The sequence below is a fragment of the Podarcis bocagei genome (assembly GCF_964188305.1).
Source record: "Podarcis bocagei genome assembly, chromosome: 7".
NCBI classification, from domain to species: domain Eukaryota; kingdom Metazoa; phylum Chordata; class Lepidosauria; order Squamata; family Lacertidae; genus Podarcis; species Podarcis bocagei.
Genome location: NC_138132.1, coordinates 34,419,016 through 34,439,702, shown reverse-complemented (window position 1 = coordinate 34,439,702; position 20,687 = coordinate 34,419,016). Strand labels below are relative to the sequence as shown.

Below are 20,687 nucleotides of genomic sequence, written 5' to 3'. Positions count from 1 at the left end.
TAACAATCCAACCCAGCCAGACCTGCTTGGCTGTTCCCCAGAGAGGCACCCCAGCAGGATCCCTTCACCCACAAAATGCTGTCAGGTTGGCCCTGGGGACCCCACAGCCCTTTCCTCTGCTGCATCCAATTTCAACACCCAGACACCATCTGGGTGGGTCCCCTGAGAGCCTGTCCCATAACCTCTAGATAGTTTTCATGCTCCACAAAAGATGTGTGCAACATACGTATCTTCTACTGGAGGAGTCTATTTGGAACCTTGCATAGCATCATTTGGCAGGTTTGGGGGTGCAGTCCCCCTCCTCCCCTCAAAAATCCCTGCTTTCTCTTTCTCTCTCCCCCCCCCTTTGCACAAGGCTGGTGTCTGCTCTACCCGCAAGAATGACTAGCAGATGCTTTGATGCAAGTGCCCAATGATAATCCCTGCAGAGTATGTGGTTATGTAATGCAGTCCAGTTTATGATATAAAAAGGAGCTTAATTTTCCACGGCTAAAACACTCTCATTAGGATAAAACCACAGTAAAGAAGTTTTCGCCACAGTCACTCTCTCTTTGTCCCCTCCACACACACAGACCCACCCAGCAGAATATCTTTTTCACCAACACAAGCTCTGGGTGTTGAACACCTGGTTGGCGGGAGGAGCGGGAGGGGGGTGGCATCATGTTTAGTGATGCAGTAATTGCCAGGGAGAAGGAAAGAAAGAAAGAAAGAAAGAAAGAAAGAAAGAAAGAAAGAAAGAAAGAGACAACACCTCTTGCATTTCTGCCTGGCTATGCCACTGTTGAAAGCATGGCGCTTCTACCAAGAAATGAAGGGGGCAAGGAATGAAAGCAGGGGTTCCCAAATCTTTTCTGGCCTTAAACTCATCTCCAACAACCCCTACGCTACCTTATAAAAAGCACTATTCAGAACAGAGGTTTGCCCAACTCCCTGAGGAAGACAATAATAACATTTCAAAACAGGAACAATTCATTGCACATTTATTCAAAATCCAATTAAAACCGTTTAGTTTAATTAATTAAACAACACTGATGAACTTGATTAAGTGATACCAGTTTTTCAAAGTCTTACCATTATTTTCACCTCCAGCACTCCCTGCCGCCCCCTTTGTGCTCATTTTGAGGTAAACTGCTCTCTTTGGGAACCACTGAATTAAAGGATCGGGATGGAAGCACTTGGCAGGACCCTGGACCAAGAAGTAGTTTTGGCCCCTAACAAAACTCAGATGATAGTAAGAGGGGCCCCTCATGAATCAAGTTGGTGGCACCCCCACCCCCCACCATCAAAGGGTGCCTGCGTTTATGGCTATCCAGAAAAGTGAACATAATAGGGGTGGGTGTTTAATGAATCCTATCTTGAAGCAAGATAGGGGGAGATGGATTTCCACTAGTGGACAAAAACTTAAATGCAACCAGCAGCCCTTGTGGGGCACATCCCTGCCTCCTACCCTGTATTTACTAAAGCCTCATCCATAGTGCTGTTTAACGTGGATAGTCAGAGCTTCCTTTTCCTCCTTTAATTCTCTATTGTCCATATTCTCCTCCAAAGTGCTGCCTTCCCACACATTCCACTCCTTCAGACCGGATTTTCTCATATCAGGGATACTCTAAAAAGGAAGGAGCATGAGACAATCTGGATTGAAGAAGGGGGAAGTGTGGGAAGGCCATGATTTGGAGGAGAACAAAATATGGATAGTGGAGAATTAATAGAGGGACAAGAAGTGTTGAAGATTGTCATTAAGCAACAGTAGAAATGGGTTCTCTGATATGTTTGTACTGTACACACATTTATAAACACACACACATCTTTTCTCCTGTGAATCTGACAGAGTCTCAGGCCGTGCTGACTGGGGCTGATGGGAACTGTAGTCCAAAATATATGGAGGGCATCAGGTTGGGGAAGGCTGTACAGTTATCACCTTGACCAGAATGTCAAGGGGACACAGAAGGAAATGTTGCTGCTCCACTCTGACCCTGTGTTCAAGCCCCCAAACCATCCTTTTCTTCAAAGAGCCAGCTCCCACTCTTGAACAGCTGTTCGTCTTTTCTTCCATGACCCAGCCTTAGGGCGATTCCAGACTGCCACTCTTTTAGGGTGGGATTCAGTCACATACTGGCAAATTCCGGCACTCTTGTGCAACAGACACGGCCAGCTCACCCATGAGGTTACTAGGTAAGGTGACTGCCTCAGGCAGCAGGATCTACAGGGGCAGCAGATTCCAATGTAAAGCATTACACCCCCCCCCCCCCGCCGCCAGCTTTGTTCCTGATGTAGATTTTCACTCAACTTTTCTTTTCTGGAAGTGACATGTGTTTGTGTGTGTGTGTGTGTATGCCATTTTGTGGTTCGCCTCAGGTGCTAAAATGTATTTGGCCATCCACAGGAGCTAGTATGATGTAATGGTTAGAGCACTGGACTAGAACCTGGGATATCAGGGTTCAAATCCTCACTCAACCATGAAGCTCACTAGGTGACCTTGGGCCAGTCACTGTCTCTCAGCCTAACTTACATCACAGGGTTGTTGTGAGGATAAAATCAGGAGGGAAAGAACTGTGTGACCGCCTTGCGCTCTCTGGAGGAAAGGTGGGATATAAATGTAATAAATAAAATCAAATAAACCTATGCTCCCTGCCCCCAAGTTGGAATTTCTGGACTTACTTGATCAACTTCTGTTTGGGCTGTGCCAAAGTGTGGGTCCAAGTAACTGAATATTTATCTGTACAATAACTACATAAATGACACACACATAGAAATTGAGCATGCCCGGGAGAAAGCTACCTTTGTCCTTGACAAGCTTGCTTTCTCTTTGAAGGGATTTACTTAATTTCTTAGTGGAGGAGCTTAATTAATGTGTTGTTAAGCGACCTTCCCTACTTCTGCCATCTGCTGTGGGCCATTTTGGAAGTGGGCCAGTTTACCACTTTGGTGAGAAGGATGGGCCTAGAATTTGCCAGGGAGAGGAAGGAGCTCAGAGCAAGCTCCCAATGCCTCTCCCTCTCGCAGATCCAGCTATCTGAGCCCACTGATTCAATTTCACTCCCTTTAAATATAGGTGATCTGCTTCCAGCTGTGGCTTGCTTCTCAAAAGATGTGACAAGGCTTCAAGCTTGCTGACCCCCACCCATGGCACCTTTTTCTCAGAAGCAACGGGCTCAGTAGTGCCCCCCAAGCGATGCTGCAAATGTATTCTGCACCTTTTCTGTTTGCTGTTCCTTTGCACGTTAGGAACATAGAAAACTGCCTTATATGTGGAGAACTGAATCTGGGATTGGAAAACTGAGAGAACCAAAATGGGTGGTTCCTTCCATCCCTACCTGGGACCTTTTGCAGGCAAACCAGATCCTCGTGTCACAAGCCACAAACTACAACCCTTTTTCACATTCCAGATCAAATCATCTCCTGCTGACCAGAACGATTGGACCATTTTGATGCAAACCTTCCCCTGTTCTCTCCCACCAAAGCAATGGGGAATAGAGGGGAAGCGGAAGGGAGAAGGGCAGAGGTGTTTAATAATAAATAATAATAATAAATTTTATTTATATCCCGCCCTCCCCAGCAGAAGCCGGGCTCAGGGCGGCTAACAACAATAAAACAGTACAAAAGTACAGCACAAACAACACTCTAAAATCATTCATTATAAAATTAATTCAAATCAAGCCACTGGCAACCATTGGGCCAGAGCTCCGCGAAGATTGCAGAGGGAGGGAGTCAGGCTGTGCCCTGGCCAAAGGCCTGGTGGAACAGCTCTGTCTTGCAGGCCCTGCGGAAAGATGTCAAGTCCTGCAGGGCCCTAGTCTCTTGTGACAGAGTGTTCCACCAGATCGGAGCCACAGCCGAAAAAGCCCTGGCTCTAGTTGAGGCCAGCCTAACTTCTCTGTGGCCTGGGACCTTCAAGATGTTTTTATTTGAAGTCCGTAAGTTTCTCAAGTTTAACAAGGTGTGTCAAATAATTTGTAGTGTATTCAGAGCTATAAACAAACTGTTTTGACAGCACCAGCTCACTGTCAAACAGGGAAACAGTTAGACTGTCTTGCTCTGTGCTGGACCCAGAACTATGACCAGGGCCTTCCCTGAAACCCTAATGGGGACATAAAAGCTGTTGGTGTGTTAATGCTGGGAGCCCACCCATCTCATTCTCAGGTTGTACACATGTGTCAATAAAACCAGACAACCTAAGAACACCACAGTCTCCATTGACCTCCTTTCCAAGGAAATAGAAAATCCCAGGTAAGTGCAGGCGTCCCTGTAGTCTCTCGCTGCTTGGAGATTGGGGTGTCCGCAAACATGATGCATTAAGCGCATATACACACACACATCTTTGCTGGCAGGAATGTTGGCTGAACGAAAGAACAATTGACACAGCTGTCTGGAGGGTTTGTTGCTCAAATCCAGATCCCACGGTGTGTGTGTGTGTGTGTGTGTGTGTGTGTGTGTGTGTGTGTGTGTGTGCAGGGTGGGAGAGAGTCCTGGGAATCCTTCAACATTGCCACAAATGTTCTCGCAGGAGGGGGAGGCAGAACATGGGATGGAAAGTGTGATTTGTGCTTCTGGTGAGTCACCCTGAGCAGGTAGGCAGGCAGGCACGACGAAAGACGTTGATTCTCAAGGTTGGCTCATCCCTGCGCTAAATGGCAGGGCACGCAGCAGCACAGACACGGTTGCAAAGCAGACAGCTCTTTGAGTTCCAGCCGCCCAAACGCACGTTGGAAAATCAGTTCTGCCTCCGGGCCAGAAAAGGATCCCACGTGGGACAGCATCAGATCTGAAGAGCCGTGCCAAAAGGCCCATCTTGTCTAGCATCCTGTGCTCACACAGTGGCCCACCAGATGCCTCTCTGTACAAAGCCTGCAAGCACGACCTGAGTGTAACAGCTTTCTCCCCGTTTGCAATTCCTTGGCTCCCTGCCCTCAGGCCGGGAGTTGGCCTTTTCCGTAGTTTCCAGTGCCCTCTAGTGGCTGTTAAAAGCCATGCCCACAGGATAGTGTGGCTTTACAGTGGTACCTCGGGTTACATACGCTTCAGGTTACAGACTCCGCTAACCCAGAAATAGTACCTCGGGTTAAGAACTTTGCTTCAGGATGAGAACAGAAATTGTGCAGCAGCGGCAGCAGGAGGCCCCATTAGCTAAAGTGGTACCTCGGGTTAAGAACAGTTTCAGGTTAAGAACGGACCTCCGGAACGAATTAAGTACTTAACCTGAGGTATTAATGTTGTGTTTTAGGGTGGAGGCCAGCAGAAGTGACAGTGGAGCCTGCATGTCAGGGGAGGAGGATGGTGTCTGAGGGTGAGTGGGGCCATGCCCCCCCAATCTAAGCTTGCTCTCAGCCAGCCCTCCCCCTGCCTGCCTTCTTACTGACATCCAGTCCAGGTGAGTGGCCCCAGTTGTCAGCTTCCCCTGCCTTTGTGGAACCCAGTGGAGAGTAAGATGGGGACCAAGCCAGAATGAGTTGGCTCTGCCTGTCAGTGGCTCTGGCACCACCTACTGTTGGGCCTCCTTGCCTTCCTCCCTACCAACAGCAGCTGTATCACTTTTCATACTGCAAATGTTCTGGGGTTGGCTTTTTTGCTTTGTATTTTTGTCCTGCTTTTGTTGTGCTACAGCCCCTCAGACAGCGATAATGTAGTAAAAGGTAAAGGTACCCCTGCCCGTACGGGCCAGTCTTGACAGACTCTAGGGTTGTGCGCTCATCTCACTCTAGAGGCCGGGAGCCAGTGCTGTCCGCAGACACTTCCGGGTCACGTGGCCAGCATGACGAAGCTGCTCTGGCGAACCGGCACCAGAGCAGCACACGGAAACGCCGTTTACCTTCCCGCTATAAAGCGGTACCTATTTATCTACTTGCACTTAAGGGTGCTTTCGAACTGCTAGGTGGGCAGGAGCTGGGACCAAACGATGGGAGCTCACCCTGCCGCGGGGATTCGAACCGCCGACCATGCAATCGGCAAGTCCTAGGCACTGAGGTTTTACCCACAGCGCCACCCGCGTCCCTTAATGTAGTATCAATGTTTAAACCATAACCATAACCCAGGTCCAAAGTAAGGTTTGCAAATTTCCCCTTCATTTCCCTCGTCATGCAAGAAAAGCTCCGAGAGCCACACAGTGTTTGTTCCATATTTATGAGAAATCACTTTTTTAATGTGGCAACACCTATTCTCTGGAAATTCCGGCCTATTGATATTAGGCAGGTGCCTTCATTGTACTGTGTTCAACGCCTCCTAAAATCTTTTCTAAGGTAATGTAATTTTACCATGTACATTTGTTTTTTAAAATATGCTGATTTTATCTATATTTTGATAATTTTATTATGTTTGCTGTTTTAAAAGTCTAATGTTAATGAAAATGTTAACAAATATTTAATACCATTTTATATAAGTTGTGAGAATTATTAAATTATCATATATAAAACTTGTTAAATAAATAAAACAAATAAATAATTGCTTTTCTTTCTTTTTTTTAAGAAAAAGAGGCCAAGTTCTAAACTTCCACTGTGCTGGACACATTTTATTTCCCCCAAGTAATTTTTTTTTAAAAAAAGACTATGTATGTATATATTTATAAACAACATCACAATTTCTAAACAATTATTACAATATTCAAAAACCACAACAAGCAGACAGGACAAGATCTCTAGAATAATCTTCATTTCAGGATGGGGACAATGAAGGGTGGAGGTAGCAGACCTGGGGATTGGCTGTGGGTCCATATTGTGGCTGCATTCAGGTGTAATGCTAAGATAAACCACAGCTTGGTGTTACAAGAGTGAGCCTAGGTGAGCCTCAAGCCCAAGGACTCTCCACTCTGGTGCAGCTGCAAAGAGGTGAGTCAAACCTTCTGCTTCCATTTTAGATTTTGCTTAACCACAGTTTAGTGTGCCATCCAAACCTTATGGTGCAGTTAATCTTACTATGGTTTGAATTGAAAGAAGCCAGATTCCTAAATTATGGTTTGAAGTCGGCTTGTTTCTGCTAAGTATCGTTAAGAGTCAATTTAGGCAGTTTCAGATGACACAGGAATCTGCAGTTAATCAGACGTGGAAGGTTCTGAACTCCTCCATGCAAATTGCTACAGAAGGTGAAGGAAGGGGGAGAAGAGTGTGTGTAAGGAGACTTGCTGTGGCTCATCCTCCTAAGGCTAAACTATTGCGCAGCACTAGGTCTGAACCTTGGTCTTAGGGCTCATCTCTATGCAATTTCACTGCTTTGGAGCTGAGTCTTTGGGAGAGCTCAGCATAGCCAGCCCACTCCCACCTCCCAGGTCTTCTCCTGCACCAGGTGCCCTGCCAAGAGTGTCCCAAAAATAATAACAATAGTAATATTTTTTTCCACTTGATTCCTCTAGTTGGCATTACAGAGGATCCCCATATTTATTTTACCCTTCATGTCTTGCCTTCTTCAATGCCTTCTTCACTTTTGCTCAAATTGGGGCATTTTCTTTAAGTTTCACCCACATTTCATGCCTGGAAAAATGGGCTAACGCGGCTTCCATCACAGTGCAAGTTTGCAAAATTGTAAACTTTCAAGGAGTGAACAAGAGGGCACACAGCCCACCCACTCACTCCGGGCCGAGAGCTTCACACAACCACATTGCCACAGGCCAAATGCAATCTGGAAGAGGGGTGGGAGAAGAGGGGGTGGGTAGGGGGGAGAAGAGAGGGCTGTCTGGGAAGCGCAGCAGTGTCCCAACAAAAAGCAGAGACCCCTCCCACCAGGTCCCCCCACCCCAGCAATTCTGACATAGGATTGTTTGGCTCCAAACCAAATCTGTTTTCGCTCAACCTGGGGGCAAAATGAATTCCTCGCCTACAGTAAAATAACAAAACAAAACCCAGTATTATCTTCCACAGCGCCAGTGCACCAGTGAGGCAACCTGAAGCAATGGGCAGCATGCTCCACAAGAGACAGGAGATCCTGATCCCCGCTGCCATTTTTCTTCCAGCTGCCACCCTTCTCTGGCCTTGGTGGCAACGACTTCCATCTCAGTTTTGGATAAACCAAAGACACAGCTGAAAGCCAAAGCCAGGGAGAGTCTTGGAGAAAAGGGAGCATTCCTCCAACCTGGTGCTGACTACATTACTGCTGGTCTCCTTCCAGCAGGCCTGGATCTCTTTGTGTGTGTGTGTTGGCAGTGTGTCTCGCCTCAGCCACCAAAAAGGTCTAGTAGGGTTGGCCCTGCTCTTCCAGACTGGGGTGATCAGGTCAAGAGTGGGGAACAGAAGGCTCTGCAGATGCTGCTGGACTCTGACTCCTATTAGCCTCAATCAGCAAAACCATCTGTCAGAGGTGATGGGAGTTGGGGACCACCAGCAACACCTGCAGGACCACAGATCTTCTGCATTAGGTTTCTGCCAGCATTCAAAGCTGCACCCTAAAAATGCAAGCCTCAGGTTCTGTGTTTCAAAGGGGCTCCCTTTGCAGCCAAATATAAAATGTACAATAACTATATTTGAAATGCAGTCAAGTATCCCCTACCCCCCCGAAAAAACCTGACTGTTTTCTCATGTTGGGTGGAAGAAGGAGAGATGGTTCAAACATGGAATGCCAGAATCCCAGAATCCTACAGCATTTCCCCCACCTATCATTGATTCTTCAGCCCTTTTGAAATGCAGGTGTTTCTTTCCCCCTGTGCATTAGTAGATGGGATGGCAAGAGCAAAGGATTCAGGAAGAGCAAACACAGAACACCCTGCATTTTCAACATGGCGATCTTAGGACAGTGCTACCCAACACAGTGCCCTCTAGATGTTTTGGACGACAACCATCAGCACTAGCCAGCACCAGATTGGAGAATGCTGTCCTATGATTACCCAGAAACACTTCTTACCTCTGGCAATGGCATCCCCTTCAATGGCAAGCGGTGCCACTCTATTTTCAAGGAAGGGAGGAGGAGGAGGAGGAGAGTCTAGAGGGGGAAAGAATACCTTTGACCCATTGCTAGGACATTTTGCTGCAGCCATTGATTATTCATAGCTGTGAAGAAAGGGGTAGGAAAGGTGTTGAGGGGAGAAATGACCTGTTCCCCATTTGGGGCTTCAAGCTGCGTGTGTTGGGCAGGGGGGATTACAGGGCAGGGGAGGGAAATGGCTGCCCCAGAGCTGCTGTTCAAGGGGCACATCTGAAGATTACGTGAGAGGGTCACCGGAGGGAAGAGATCTGCCCTAATCCTAAGAGCTACAACTGAAGTGAAGGATAACAGACTTCTGAGGATTACAAGACCTTGCAGTTGTCAAGGATCATGGATATATAGGCAAGCCATCGAAAGGTAAGTTGGCCTGTATGTTCTTGGGAATGTCCGGGTGCAAAGGGGGAGGCAAGAGGGATGACGAGCCCCAGAGATGGTGGGACCAGAGGGTTGAGACGGAAGAAATTCATTCTAATAGGACCTTGGTGAGGTCACAAGAGCAATGGCCAGAGGAACTGTGCAAATTATGAGCTGCAGGCCCCAGAGGATTGCATGGCGGGGCCTTGTTTGGGGCCCAGGAGGCTGTGCAAAACACAGTGCCTCCTGTCCCAGGGAGTGGAGTCTGCAGCTCCCCAGGAGAAGGGGGGAAAGATGCAAGGATGGGTAGGCCAGGCCAGGGGAGGTCAGGGGGCAAGTTGTGCATTGGGACCCTCCCTCTACTTCTGCATGTCACACTGCAGCAGGAGGACAATGGAAGGGTCACTCTTGGCGGCTTCTTTGAACTCTTCCAGAGTGATCTGGTCATCTTTGTCTTTGTCCATCTTTGTGAAGATCTTGTCGACACGCTGCTGCGGCGTCAACCCATCTTGGTTCATCCTCATCATGATGACGGTGCCCACCATCTTGTAGATGGCCTGGAAGGCAAAGGAGAAAGGACTGAGGACATGGCTCTGTGGTTCAGAGACTCTCTGAGGTCTCTGTAGCCAGGAGATATCTGCTAGGGACTAGTCTCAGAGGGCAGGTGGAGGTAATTGCTGTTATCAGTGTCTTGCCATCCCAGGAAAAGAGCTTACCTGGCTGTCTACAGGAGGCTTCCTATGTAGTGCTCATGCCCCAAACGTGTTTTTGTCAACTTAGGGCCCTCCAGAGGTTTTGAACTACAACTCCCATCAGCCCCAGCCAGCCCTAACATCTGGAGAGCGTTGGGTTACCAAAGCCTGCACTATATTAATCTAATCCACCAAGACTGTGGAAGAAACACATCCACAGAGATTGCTAGCATTCTCCCATACCTCAATAATCTCCAGCATCTCCAAGCGTGTTATCTTGCCGTCTCCATCCAAGTCGTACATCTCAAAGGCCCAGTTTAGCTTTTGCTCAAAGCTTCCCCTGGAGGTGACTGAGAGAGCGCAAATGAACTCCCGGAAGTCGATGGTCCCATCCCCGTTCTTGTCAAACGTGCGAAATGCATGCTGGGCAAACTTGGAGGCATCGCCGTAGGGGAAAAACTACAAGGAGATAAGATGGGATAGGAGCAGCCATGAGAGGGAAAGCAGCTAGCAGCAATCTGGGAGGCCAGTGGGCAACAGCCGGGCAAAGACTTGGCATAGGCCACCTATATTGGATTCAAGCCTTTTCCAATTTAAAGCCTAGATAGGAAAGCTCTGCTTACAAGCTGCACCAGCATCAGCTGACAATGGCAAGGCAACATTGCAGAAAATGTCACAAGCAGGTTGCAGAATTCGTGCTCTGCTCTTTCCCCTATTGTATTCATGGTGCAATTTCCCAACGTGGAGATCACAGAATCATAGAATTGTAGGGCTGGAAAGAACCCCAAGGGTCATCATGTGCAACACCCTGTAATGCAGGAATCACAGCTTAAGAATCCTTGACAGACAGACATCCAAACTCTGGTTAAAAACCTCCAATGAAGGAGAGCCCACCATTGCAAAAGTCTGAGGTTTCAGGACATTATTGCAGCTCAGAGACACATTCCAGCCTGACAAAAACAATGAGTGTGTGGAGGAGGGCCACATTCAGTCGCTGGGAGGGCCTGAGGGTCCCTGTCTTGTGGGAACAAGTTTTGCTGCTATGCCAGGCTCAGACAGCAGGACCTCAACAAGGCCCACCAAGGCAGCCTCTGCATCCTTGTACAAACCACGGACTCCATGCCACCGCCACCATACCTTGATGTAGAGTTGCTGGAATTCCTCCAAATTGAGGATGCCCGTGGGGCAGTCCTTCAGGAAGCCCTTGTACCACTGCTTCAGCTCTTGCTCATTGAACTCAGTGCTCCTCACCAGGTCGTCCAGCATCTCTGGAGCCAGTTTGCTGTTGTGTTTGCCCATTGCTGGTTCTGGAGAAAAAGCGACATGTCATCAGCGATAGTAAACCCCTTGCCTATGTGCAACAAATATAACAACAACAACAGCAACAGCAACAAAAGCAACAACAACAACAACAACATGTTATTCCCTTGTTTGGCCCTCTGCCACCACTTCCCTTCATCAGGGGACTCACAGCATCCACTGGAGAAAAACATACATTGTCACACAGCTCTCCCCTCCATTTCTCTCCCCCTTGACCTATCAACCTACGTATTGCAGGCAGGGTCAGATTAAGACATTTTCCTGCCTGAGGCAAAGGACAAGATGGCATCAAACATCTTTCCTGTATACGGAGAATGACTGATTCATTCCTCAGTACAAGCATCCTCAACTGCACCTGCAGCAAGCAGGCTAGTTTTTTGGAGGGGCGGGGGGTGCAGGACACGTGATGTATACAGCACTGCCCGCCAACAAAGAGGAATAGCTAGAGACAGCCTCAGGGGAAAAGATGGGGGTCTGCCATTGCTGCCCTTCCAGGGACTGACACCTGAGGTGGTTTCCTCCATTTGGCTAATGGCAGGACTGGCCCAGACCACAAGGAAAGCCACCAGTTCAAAAGAGGGTGCTATTCCCCCCCCCTCCACGACTTCCTGTACAGTTTAACAGGCGTCCTATTTTGGCAGAGATGACGAATCCTCCATCGCCAGCGAGGGCTCCCACGCAGCCTTGGCACTTCTTCGCTAGTTCACTCTGAACAACAGATGGCTGACGGGAAGGCGCTCGCTTCTGCCATCCTTGCATGGGGCTCTCTCTCCATTTCTTCCCTTGGAAGTTAGCTCAGGAAAAAAGCCCCTGCTTGGATGAGTCTCTCTCTCACTCGTGACAAAGGCGGCCTTTTGTGCACTGTTACAGCACGACACACACGCGCCATCCAATGTACCATACACGGAAAGCACTATTATGCCGCTTTCAAGCGTCACGGCATCCTCCGAAGAATCCTGGGAACTGTAACTTGTTACAGGTGCTGGGAGTTTTTAGGAGACCCCTATTCCCCTCACAGAGCTACGATTCCCAGAGTTCCCTGTGAAAGAGGGATACAAGTCACACTGGAAATTGTAGCTCTGTGAGGGGCATAGGGTCCTTGGGGGAAGCTATGGCTGTGGAATGTCTGTTCCGTGTGGCTGATTCTTATGTAAGCAAGCATCAGACTGCAGCCCTGATGGTGCCCTTAGCGTTCACATGTACAGTAATAATAATAATAATAATTTATTATTTGTACCCCGCCCATCTGGCTGGGTTTCCCCAGCCACTCTGGGCGGCTTCCAACAAAGATGAAAAATACACTAAAATGTCACATATTAAAAACTTCCCTGAACAGGGCTGCCTTCAGATGTCTTCTGAATGTCAGGTAATTGTTTATCGCTTTGACATCTGATGGGAGGGCGTTCCACAGGGCGGGCGCCACTACCGAGAAGGCCCTCTGCCTGGTTCCCTGTAACTTGGCCTCTCGCAGTGAGGGAACCGCCAGAAGGCCCTCGGAGCTGGACCTCAGTGTCCGGGCAGAACGATGGGGGAGGAGACGCTCCTTCAGGTATACTGGACCAAGGCCGTTTAGGGCTTTAAAGGTCAGCACCAACACTTTGAATTGTGCTCGGAAACGTACTGGGAGCCAATGTAGGTCTTTCAAGACTGGTGTTATATGGTCTCGGCGGCCACTCCCAGTCACCAGTCTAGCTGCCGCATTCTGGATTAGTTGTAGTTTCCGGGTCACCTTCAAAGGTAGCCCCACGTAGAGCGCTTTGTAGTAGTCCAAGCGGGAGATAACCAGAGCATGTACCACTCTGGCGAGACAGTCTGCAGGCAGATAGGATCTCAGCCTACATACCAGATGGAGCTGGTAAACAGCTGCCCTGGATACAGATTTGACCTGTGCCTCCATGGACAGCTGTGAGTCCAAAATGACTCCCAGGCTGCGCACCTGGTCCTTCAGGGGCACAGTTACCCCATTCAGGACCAGGGAATCCTCCACACCTGCTCGCCTCCTGTCCCCCAAAAACAGTACTTCTGTCTTGTCAGGATTCAACCTCAATCTGTTAGCCGCCATCCATCCTCCAACCGCCTCCAGACACCCACACAGGACCTTTACCGCCTTCACTGCCCTGAACCAGCGCCTCCCATTGCAGCTTTCTTCCAACCTGTCTCCCTCCTCTGCTGCCCTCATCCCCCTCCCCAGCAGCCTTGGCAGGCAACAGGTTGGACAAGGCTGCAGTACAAAGATAGGCACGAACCAATAGCCTGACTTCGTAATTGGAGTTTGTGTTTTGAAGAAGGTGTCAAAACGATGCCTTATGAGGAACGGCTAAGGGAGCTGGGCATGTTTAGCCTGGAGAAGAGGAGGTTAAGGAGTGATATGATAGCCATGTTCAAATATATAAAAGGATGTCACATAGAGGAGGGAGAAAGGTTGTTTTCTGCTGCTCCAGAGAAGCGGACACGGAGCAATGGATCCAAACAACAAGAAAGAAGATTCCACCTAAACATTAGGAAGAACTTCCTGACAGTAAGAGCTGTTCGACAGTGGAATTTGCTGCCAAGGAGTGTGGTGGAGTCTCCTTCTTTGGAGGTCTTTAAACAGAGGCTTGACAACCATATGTCAGGAGTGCTCTGATGGTGTTTCCTGCTTGGCAGGGGGTTGGACTCAATGGCCCTTGTGGTCTCTTCCAACTCTATGATTCTATGATTCTATGATTCTATGAAAAGGTGGAGGCAGGTGACCCCCTTGCTCACATCCCCCTTCCCCACCTGCTCAAGCAAAGGAGATGCAAAAGCCTTCCCTTGCCTTGCCAGTTAAATTCCCCTCTGTCACTTCTCTCTCGGTGCCAAGCAACTGACGAGGGCACACTTCACATGTTTGCCCTCCCCTCTTGCATTTCAAGAGATAGCTATTTTGTTGACCTTCAGGGAAATCAAAGGCTGGGAGGAGAGATTCCATCCTCCGGTTAGGTTTTTGCTCTTGAAGGCAGCTGGGATCAGAAGTGCTTCCGTGCAGCAGTTTAGAGGCATACAGGGTTGTGGTTGTTTGCTGCACTCACACAACCTTGTCCTCATAAAATTGCCATCCCATACCCCCCCGCCCCCATTTAATCCAAATCTAGGTTGTCACTGGTTTGCTTTTGTTATTGTCGTTTTTTTTACTTACCAAATTTTCCATGAAAATGGTAGATCCAGATCAAATGGGGAAATAACATACATTTTGCTAAGAAAAATGTGATATGGACACAGCAAAGCTTGCATGCAGGAGCAGCACTAAGCACACAATAAACTGTTGTGTGGTGAAAAAGGTGTGCCAGCCAGCAGAGAGGAGTGGGGTGATATGGCCGGAGACCCTAGCAGGAAGCCCAATTCTTTCTTTGTCACTGCCCAGCTATTCCATCCAACACAAATCATGTATCCATGCAGCCTTCCATACACACAAGAGGAGGAGAAGTGGGGGATATTTTCTGCAGAGAAAGGTTAACATAAGAGCCCAGCTGGAGCAGATCAAAGGCCTGGTTCTGCATCCTGCTTCCGACAGTAGCCAGTAAGAACCCCCCAGGAAGGCCAGAGGCAGCCCTTGCCTTACGATTCAGAGGTAGGTTCCTTCTGAACATACCAGCTGCCTCGTCCTGAGGCTGTGTCCACACTAGGGCTTTAATGCATGCATGGGCCAATTTTCCCATGTGCGCATTTGTGTGCCATCATACACCCATGAGTGCTTTCAATCTTGATGTTTCCAGTTCACATTGCAATTTTTGTATTTATTCCTCCTGAAGGACCCTAATAAGCACAGGAGTGGCCGGTCCATCCTGGGGTGTATTTGGGCTGTGTGCTGTTGTCCACCCTCCCTGAGTTCCAGCCCCTTTGCAGATTGAGTAATTGAAAATTGGTCACATCTCTATATACTTATCGCCAAAAAGATGGCTCACCTCCCCCACCTCCGCACTCTAAATCTGTGCTGCTCTCGCTTGTTTGCACACACGAAGCAAATCTTATGGTTTGGGGTTTTTGTAAAAAAAATTAACAAACAGCTGTTTTGTGCTAGAGCAGTTTTGCAAGAAAGAGCTGCATTTTTATAATACAGAAATAAAAGAAAATTGTCACGCATGCAGCATCCTTTCCTTTGGGCTGATGGAAACAAAGTGGGATTAGGCACCTAGCGAAATGTCACAGCACACATCAAACCCACCCACCCACCCTGCATTTCAGTCTCTGATCATGAAAGGGAGGCTTTGCAGCTCTGCCTGTAGATGCCCTGGAGCTTGAAACCTGGGAACGTCTGCATGCAAAGTATATGCTCTAACCACTGAACCATAACACCATTCTGTAGAGTTATCACAACTAGCAGCCACTGATAGTCTTATCCTCTATGAAGTTGTGAGCCTCTGCCATGTCCCATTCCTCCCCCCCCCCCAACTGCTTTCTAAACAAAAATGCTCCAAATGTTGTAGGTTTTGCTCATGGTGCAGCTGAAAGGCTGCTGGGTTTGGAGGTGGGCACGCACGGTTTAATTTCCAGATCAGGAAGCCTGAAAGCTCACATCTGTTTTGCCACAACAAAATGGGACATGCATTTTAAAGGGCTCTGAAAAGCTCTATAGGTGACATAATGTGTTGCGCTGTATTCCACCTTAGGCAAAATGTTACATATCTGTATAATACACACAGGCACACACTTGTGTGAATAAATAGATATTTTGAGAAGAGGGTATCCTTACTTCCAGACTGAGGAAGAGCTCTGTGTAACTGAAAAGCTTGCAGCTACATTGCGAACCTTTGCCAGCCCTAATAATGGCTCTGTTCCACCGTCTCTGTAGATTTTGCTCTAACAGACCAAAATAGCTACCTCTTTTGATTAACAATAAAGAGATTATGAATAACAGCTTCCCTTTCAGGCTTTTCTGATCCCCCCCCCCGGCTCCTTCACTGGGGTGTTATGTTCAGGAGGAGATTTGGGGCAGAGAAGAGAAGGGACAAGCATTTCAATACCCATCCTTGCTACACATAGCAACGGGTGCTGAGGCTGCCATGGCAACAGCTGCACTGTAGTGAAATTGTTCCTAGCAGCAGCAGCAGCAGCAGAGCACATCCCTGAAGCTACCAGCCAACTCTTTCATCCTTGCATGTCTCCCCATTTGTTTCCCCCATCTTCCTTCCACAGACCTTATTTGATTCAGCCAAAAAAGGCCCCCTGCCCTCCGCACAATTAAGCCATTTTTTTCATTTTCTTTTGAAGGAAGAACAGAAATAGAAGCGAGCAAAAGCATTCTGATCCCACCCTGCAAGCAGTTATTATGTTACGCCTTCTCTATGACCCTCAAGCACGGCTTGTCTCCCCACATTCTAAAACCAAGCTGCATCCAGCTGATATGTATTTCGGTGCTTGTGTCACACGAAAGGGCTGCCCAACAGCTGCATTCAGTATATTCTCATTCTCCCTCTTTCAAACAGGGATGGGGAACCTGCAGCCCTCCAGCCAGCCCCAGCCAGCATGACCAAGGGTCAGGGAAGCTAGGAATCATTTTCCAATGGAGGGCCAAAGGTTCTCTACTCTTGTTCTTTAAAACAAAAGCAAAAACCTGTTCAGGCAGCAAGTTCAAGAGACGAAGAGGAAAATCAAACCCACCGGCTATTTTGCGCCAGATATTACTGGTGAGCTGTAAGGGTTTGGTATTGGAGTGCAAACAAGAAATACATGGAAGGGAGCACCTGTTTCCTTTTTCAACAGGGCAGCCTTCCCCAACCTGGTGCCCTCCAGATGTTTAAGACAGCCACTCCTAGTGACCCCAGGTAGACAAGAGTTGCAGTCCAAAACACCCAGACGGCACTAAATGCCAGAAGGCTGCAATAGCTGGTGTTGCTTCTAGGTCGTGTCACTGGGCTTGTCTGCATGGGAACATTCAGAAGAGGGAATTTTTATCTTCCTTCTCCCCTTTTGCTTCTCTCCGCTATTAATCAGACAAGATTAAAACGAACCCAGTAAAACTCGGGAGGTAAATGCTGCATTTTTCACTCTATTTCTAAATGTGGTCGAGGATAAGACATTTCCCTTGAACTCATGATTCTACTCTGTTTCTCTAAATTCTTCTGCTTTGTTGGCAAATAAGCTAAGTTGTGCTTCCATGGAAAGAACCCCTTGGCAATAACAGCTGTGCTGGCTGGGGCTGATGAGAATTGTCCTCCATAACATCTGGAGGGCACCAGCTTGGGGAAAGGCTGATAGAAATGTTGCCAATATTTTTGGGAGCCAAAATGAAGGTGAAACTGGCCAAAAGAAAATATAGGTTTGGGGGAGCATATTTCAGAACAGGAGGCATCAAACTGAGCATTTTGCCGTCTGCTGGAAATGGAAAGGAGGGTGACTTCTTTAAGCCAGCCTTCTCCAACCTGGCACTCTCCAGATGTTTTTGGACTTCAACTACCATCAGCCCCAGCATCATTCAACTGTGCTGTCTGGGGCTGATGGGGGCTGTAGTCCAAGCTGAAGCCAATCATGATGGCCCTCCAGAGAGAGTCTCTCAGCCATATGCAGCAACGACACTACAGACGCCACAGCCGAAGATATTTCATTCCTTGTGATGATGCTCAAATCTCTCTCTCTCTCCCTCTCTCGCTCTCATCTCACACAACACACTTCTTCCCAGGGTCAGACACCAGTTCCTACCTTCGTCAACACCCAGCCATGGTAGCACCCAAAGCAGACAACTTCACCTTGTTGCATGATAGGTCTGACCCAGAGAATGTAGTGCCCACATTTCTGGACTGCAGACAGGGAAATCCTCTCACTCCCCCAAATTAGAACCACCTGGATGCACCCAGTTTGAGAAGGAAAAAAGTCCTCTGATCCTGCAGCACACAAAGGCCACTATACACAATGGTTGTATTTTTTCCATGCTCTTACCTTGCTTATTGCCACACGTGCCTCTGTCTATTTCTTTCTCGCAATGCACCAAAGCCTCTACTGTGAAGCGAAGGCAGAACCAACAGCTGGGGTGTGAATGCAGATTTGCGGCTGGACTCAAGGAATCTCTGTCTAGTGTGTGAGCTGCAGAAATTTGCCTCCCTTTCTGGTCGACACACAGCCCTTCTATGCTGGCTGGGACAGGGGGAAATTATTTGCATAAGAGAACAGGAAACCTGTTGTAAAGGAGGCACCATTTGCATGACCCTCTCAGATGCAGAACTTAGCCTGGGAAAGGTGGCTTTTTGAGTTACCTTGAAAATAGAGCAGGGGTGGGGAACCTGTGCTCCCCCACTGACCCTCCAGCGCACATCAGCCTCAGCCAGGGATTATGGGAGTTGTAGTCATGCAACATCTGGAGGGCCACAGATGTTCTCCACCCCAGGAGAGGGTGAAATGGCACCAGTGGATTTCAAAGGTGCTCCTCTTAATGCTCACAAGCTGATCACGCTGTCAAAAGCTGATCAGCGTTGACATTGGTCCCATTAGCTGCACTAGGGAATCCTGATGTGGAATTCCCACCATGTCTTTACCTGCCCCATCACCTGATGTCACACTTGATGCCAGTTATTGGGCAGGTGGCTGTGATTGGGGGCGGGGGACAGCCTCATGAGCCTAATCAACTGGAAGTCAATATCCTACTGCTGTTTTAGGAGCGGGAGAAGTGAGGCACCATTTTGAAGAAAATCTACTTCTGTTCAAAAAGGGATTATTTGTCCCAGTTCTAATGTGTAGGTTAGGCGAGGATGAAAGGTATGGGATGCTGGAGAGTGGGATGGGGCAAGAGGCACAGAGCTAGCACGCGCACACATTACGGCAGGGCAGAAAGCTCTGTGAGGTCCGGAGATTTTACACCTAACCACTGTACATCCTATCTGAGCTCTCCTCTGAATCCTAAGCCTTAACCTGTTAGACATTTTCTCTGCAGTCATGAGGGGCAGAAACTTAAAAGCAAAGAAACAACCAACCAGAATAACAGAATTGCACAGCTGGAAGGGGGCCCCCTGTGTTGCAGACACCACAGCTAAATAATCCCTGACAGATGGTCATTGAACCTCTGTTTAAAAACCCTCTAATGAAGGATGGTCCACCACCTTCCGTGGGTGTCCATTCCACTGTCGAATAGCTCTTACTGTCAGAAAGTCCTTCCTAATGTTTAGTCAGAATCTAATTTCTTGCCATTTGAATCCATTGGTTTGAGTCCTACCGTCTGGAGTAGCAGAAAATAGTCTTGCTCCAGATCCTGGGAAAAGTGACCATACCCCATACTTCTGCAATCTGTGTGGGCAGCGCTGGATTTAGGGAAGTGCTAGAGTTTCCCCCTACAGGGCACCAAGACGAGGGGGTGCAAAATGATCATTATCATTATCAAACCTATATTTATATGGGTACCTACTCTAAGTTAGGGGGTGCCAATTTCTGTCCTTGCTCAGGGCACCCCTGATGTGGGGCTGCCCTTGAATAGGACTCAGAAACTTCAACTGGTCCAAAGTGCAGCGACCAGGTTAGTGGGTGGTGCTCTATTTAGATCTCAGATAACCCTTGTTTTAATACAGCTGCATTGATTGCCAGTTCAATTCCAGGCCCAATTCAAAGTGTTTGTATTAAAGCCCTCCAAATATCTGAAAGATTGTCTCCTTCCCTACAGACCCCTTGGGTGTTAAGATCAGCAAAGCAGGCAGTTCTGCTGCCCTCAGAAGTTCAGGAGTGGCGGCGGCTTGGAATAGGGCCTTCTCTGTGGCAGCCCCTAATTTGTGGAATGCCCTCCTCACAGGAGTGTATCTGTCTTCACCCTGGTCTTTGACACCTGAAATCTACATTTTTGGGACCCACTCTATTTCTGTTTTTAATGTTGCATTTTAAATTCTTGCAACCCACCCTGTGACCTTAGGGTGAAGTAAGGGTAATAAATTAAAATCACCACCACCCCCACATTCATCATACCTAATAAACCAACACCTCAAAGATGGAGAAGGCAGGTCAGTGAGGTTTCAACCCCTTTCTCTTCCCAGAACCCCCAGTAGGAAAAAGGAAGCTCCAGTATAAGTGGGTGAGAATCTCAAAGTGGGCCAGAGATGGCTTATGAAAATGGAATTGAATTATGGGAAACTTTAGAGGACAAGAAATGTCCATTGCCCTCAACAAGCTGTAAATTAATCACAGCAACAAACAGAAGGAAACACTAACCGGGATGTCAGATTATAATTGGATGCAAGGCACAGTTCTCCCCCAGTGCCGCAAAACCATTAGGACTGTTAACTACAGTTAAACTAGGTTGACTATGAATTCCTTACATGTACTGTACCAGAGTTGCTACGTCAGATGCAGAGGTAACAACCAAGAGTGACAACCCTCAATGACAATGGGGGAGTTGGAGAGTTTGCATCAGATCAGAGGAGAGACACAGCTGAATGTGGCCATCCCCAACCTGGCGTCCTCCAGCTGTTTTGGCTACATTTCTCATCT

The 20,687-nt window shown here is 48.1% G+C and overlaps 1 protein-coding gene across 3 annotated transcripts in view; it reads right to left on the bottom strand.

Annotated features, from left to right (window-relative positions):
• Window positions 1-6,481: 6,481 nt before the first annotated feature.
• The window catches only part of HPCAL4 (hippocalcin like 4), a 44,109-nt gene continuing 29,903 nt past the window's right edge, over window positions 6,482-20,687 (bottom strand). For 2 of the 3 annotated variants that reach the window (XM_081202513.1, XM_081202511.1), the window contains exons 2-4: window positions 11,085-11,254; window positions 10,191-10,406; window positions 6,482-9,812 (exon numbers count right to left, since the gene is read on the bottom strand). In XM_081202513.1, the coding sequence (XP_081058639.1) occupies window positions 9,615-9,812; window positions 10,191-10,406; window positions 11,085-11,246 (576 nt within the window). In that variant the 5' untranslated portion in view covers window positions 11,247-11,254 and the 3' untranslated portion in view covers window positions 6,482-9,614. Of the gene's footprint in view, window positions 9,813-10,190; window positions 10,407-11,084; window positions 11,255-18,161; window positions 18,286-20,687 lie in introns of those variants that run through there. The other variant, XM_081202512.1, reaches the window with a different exon arrangement.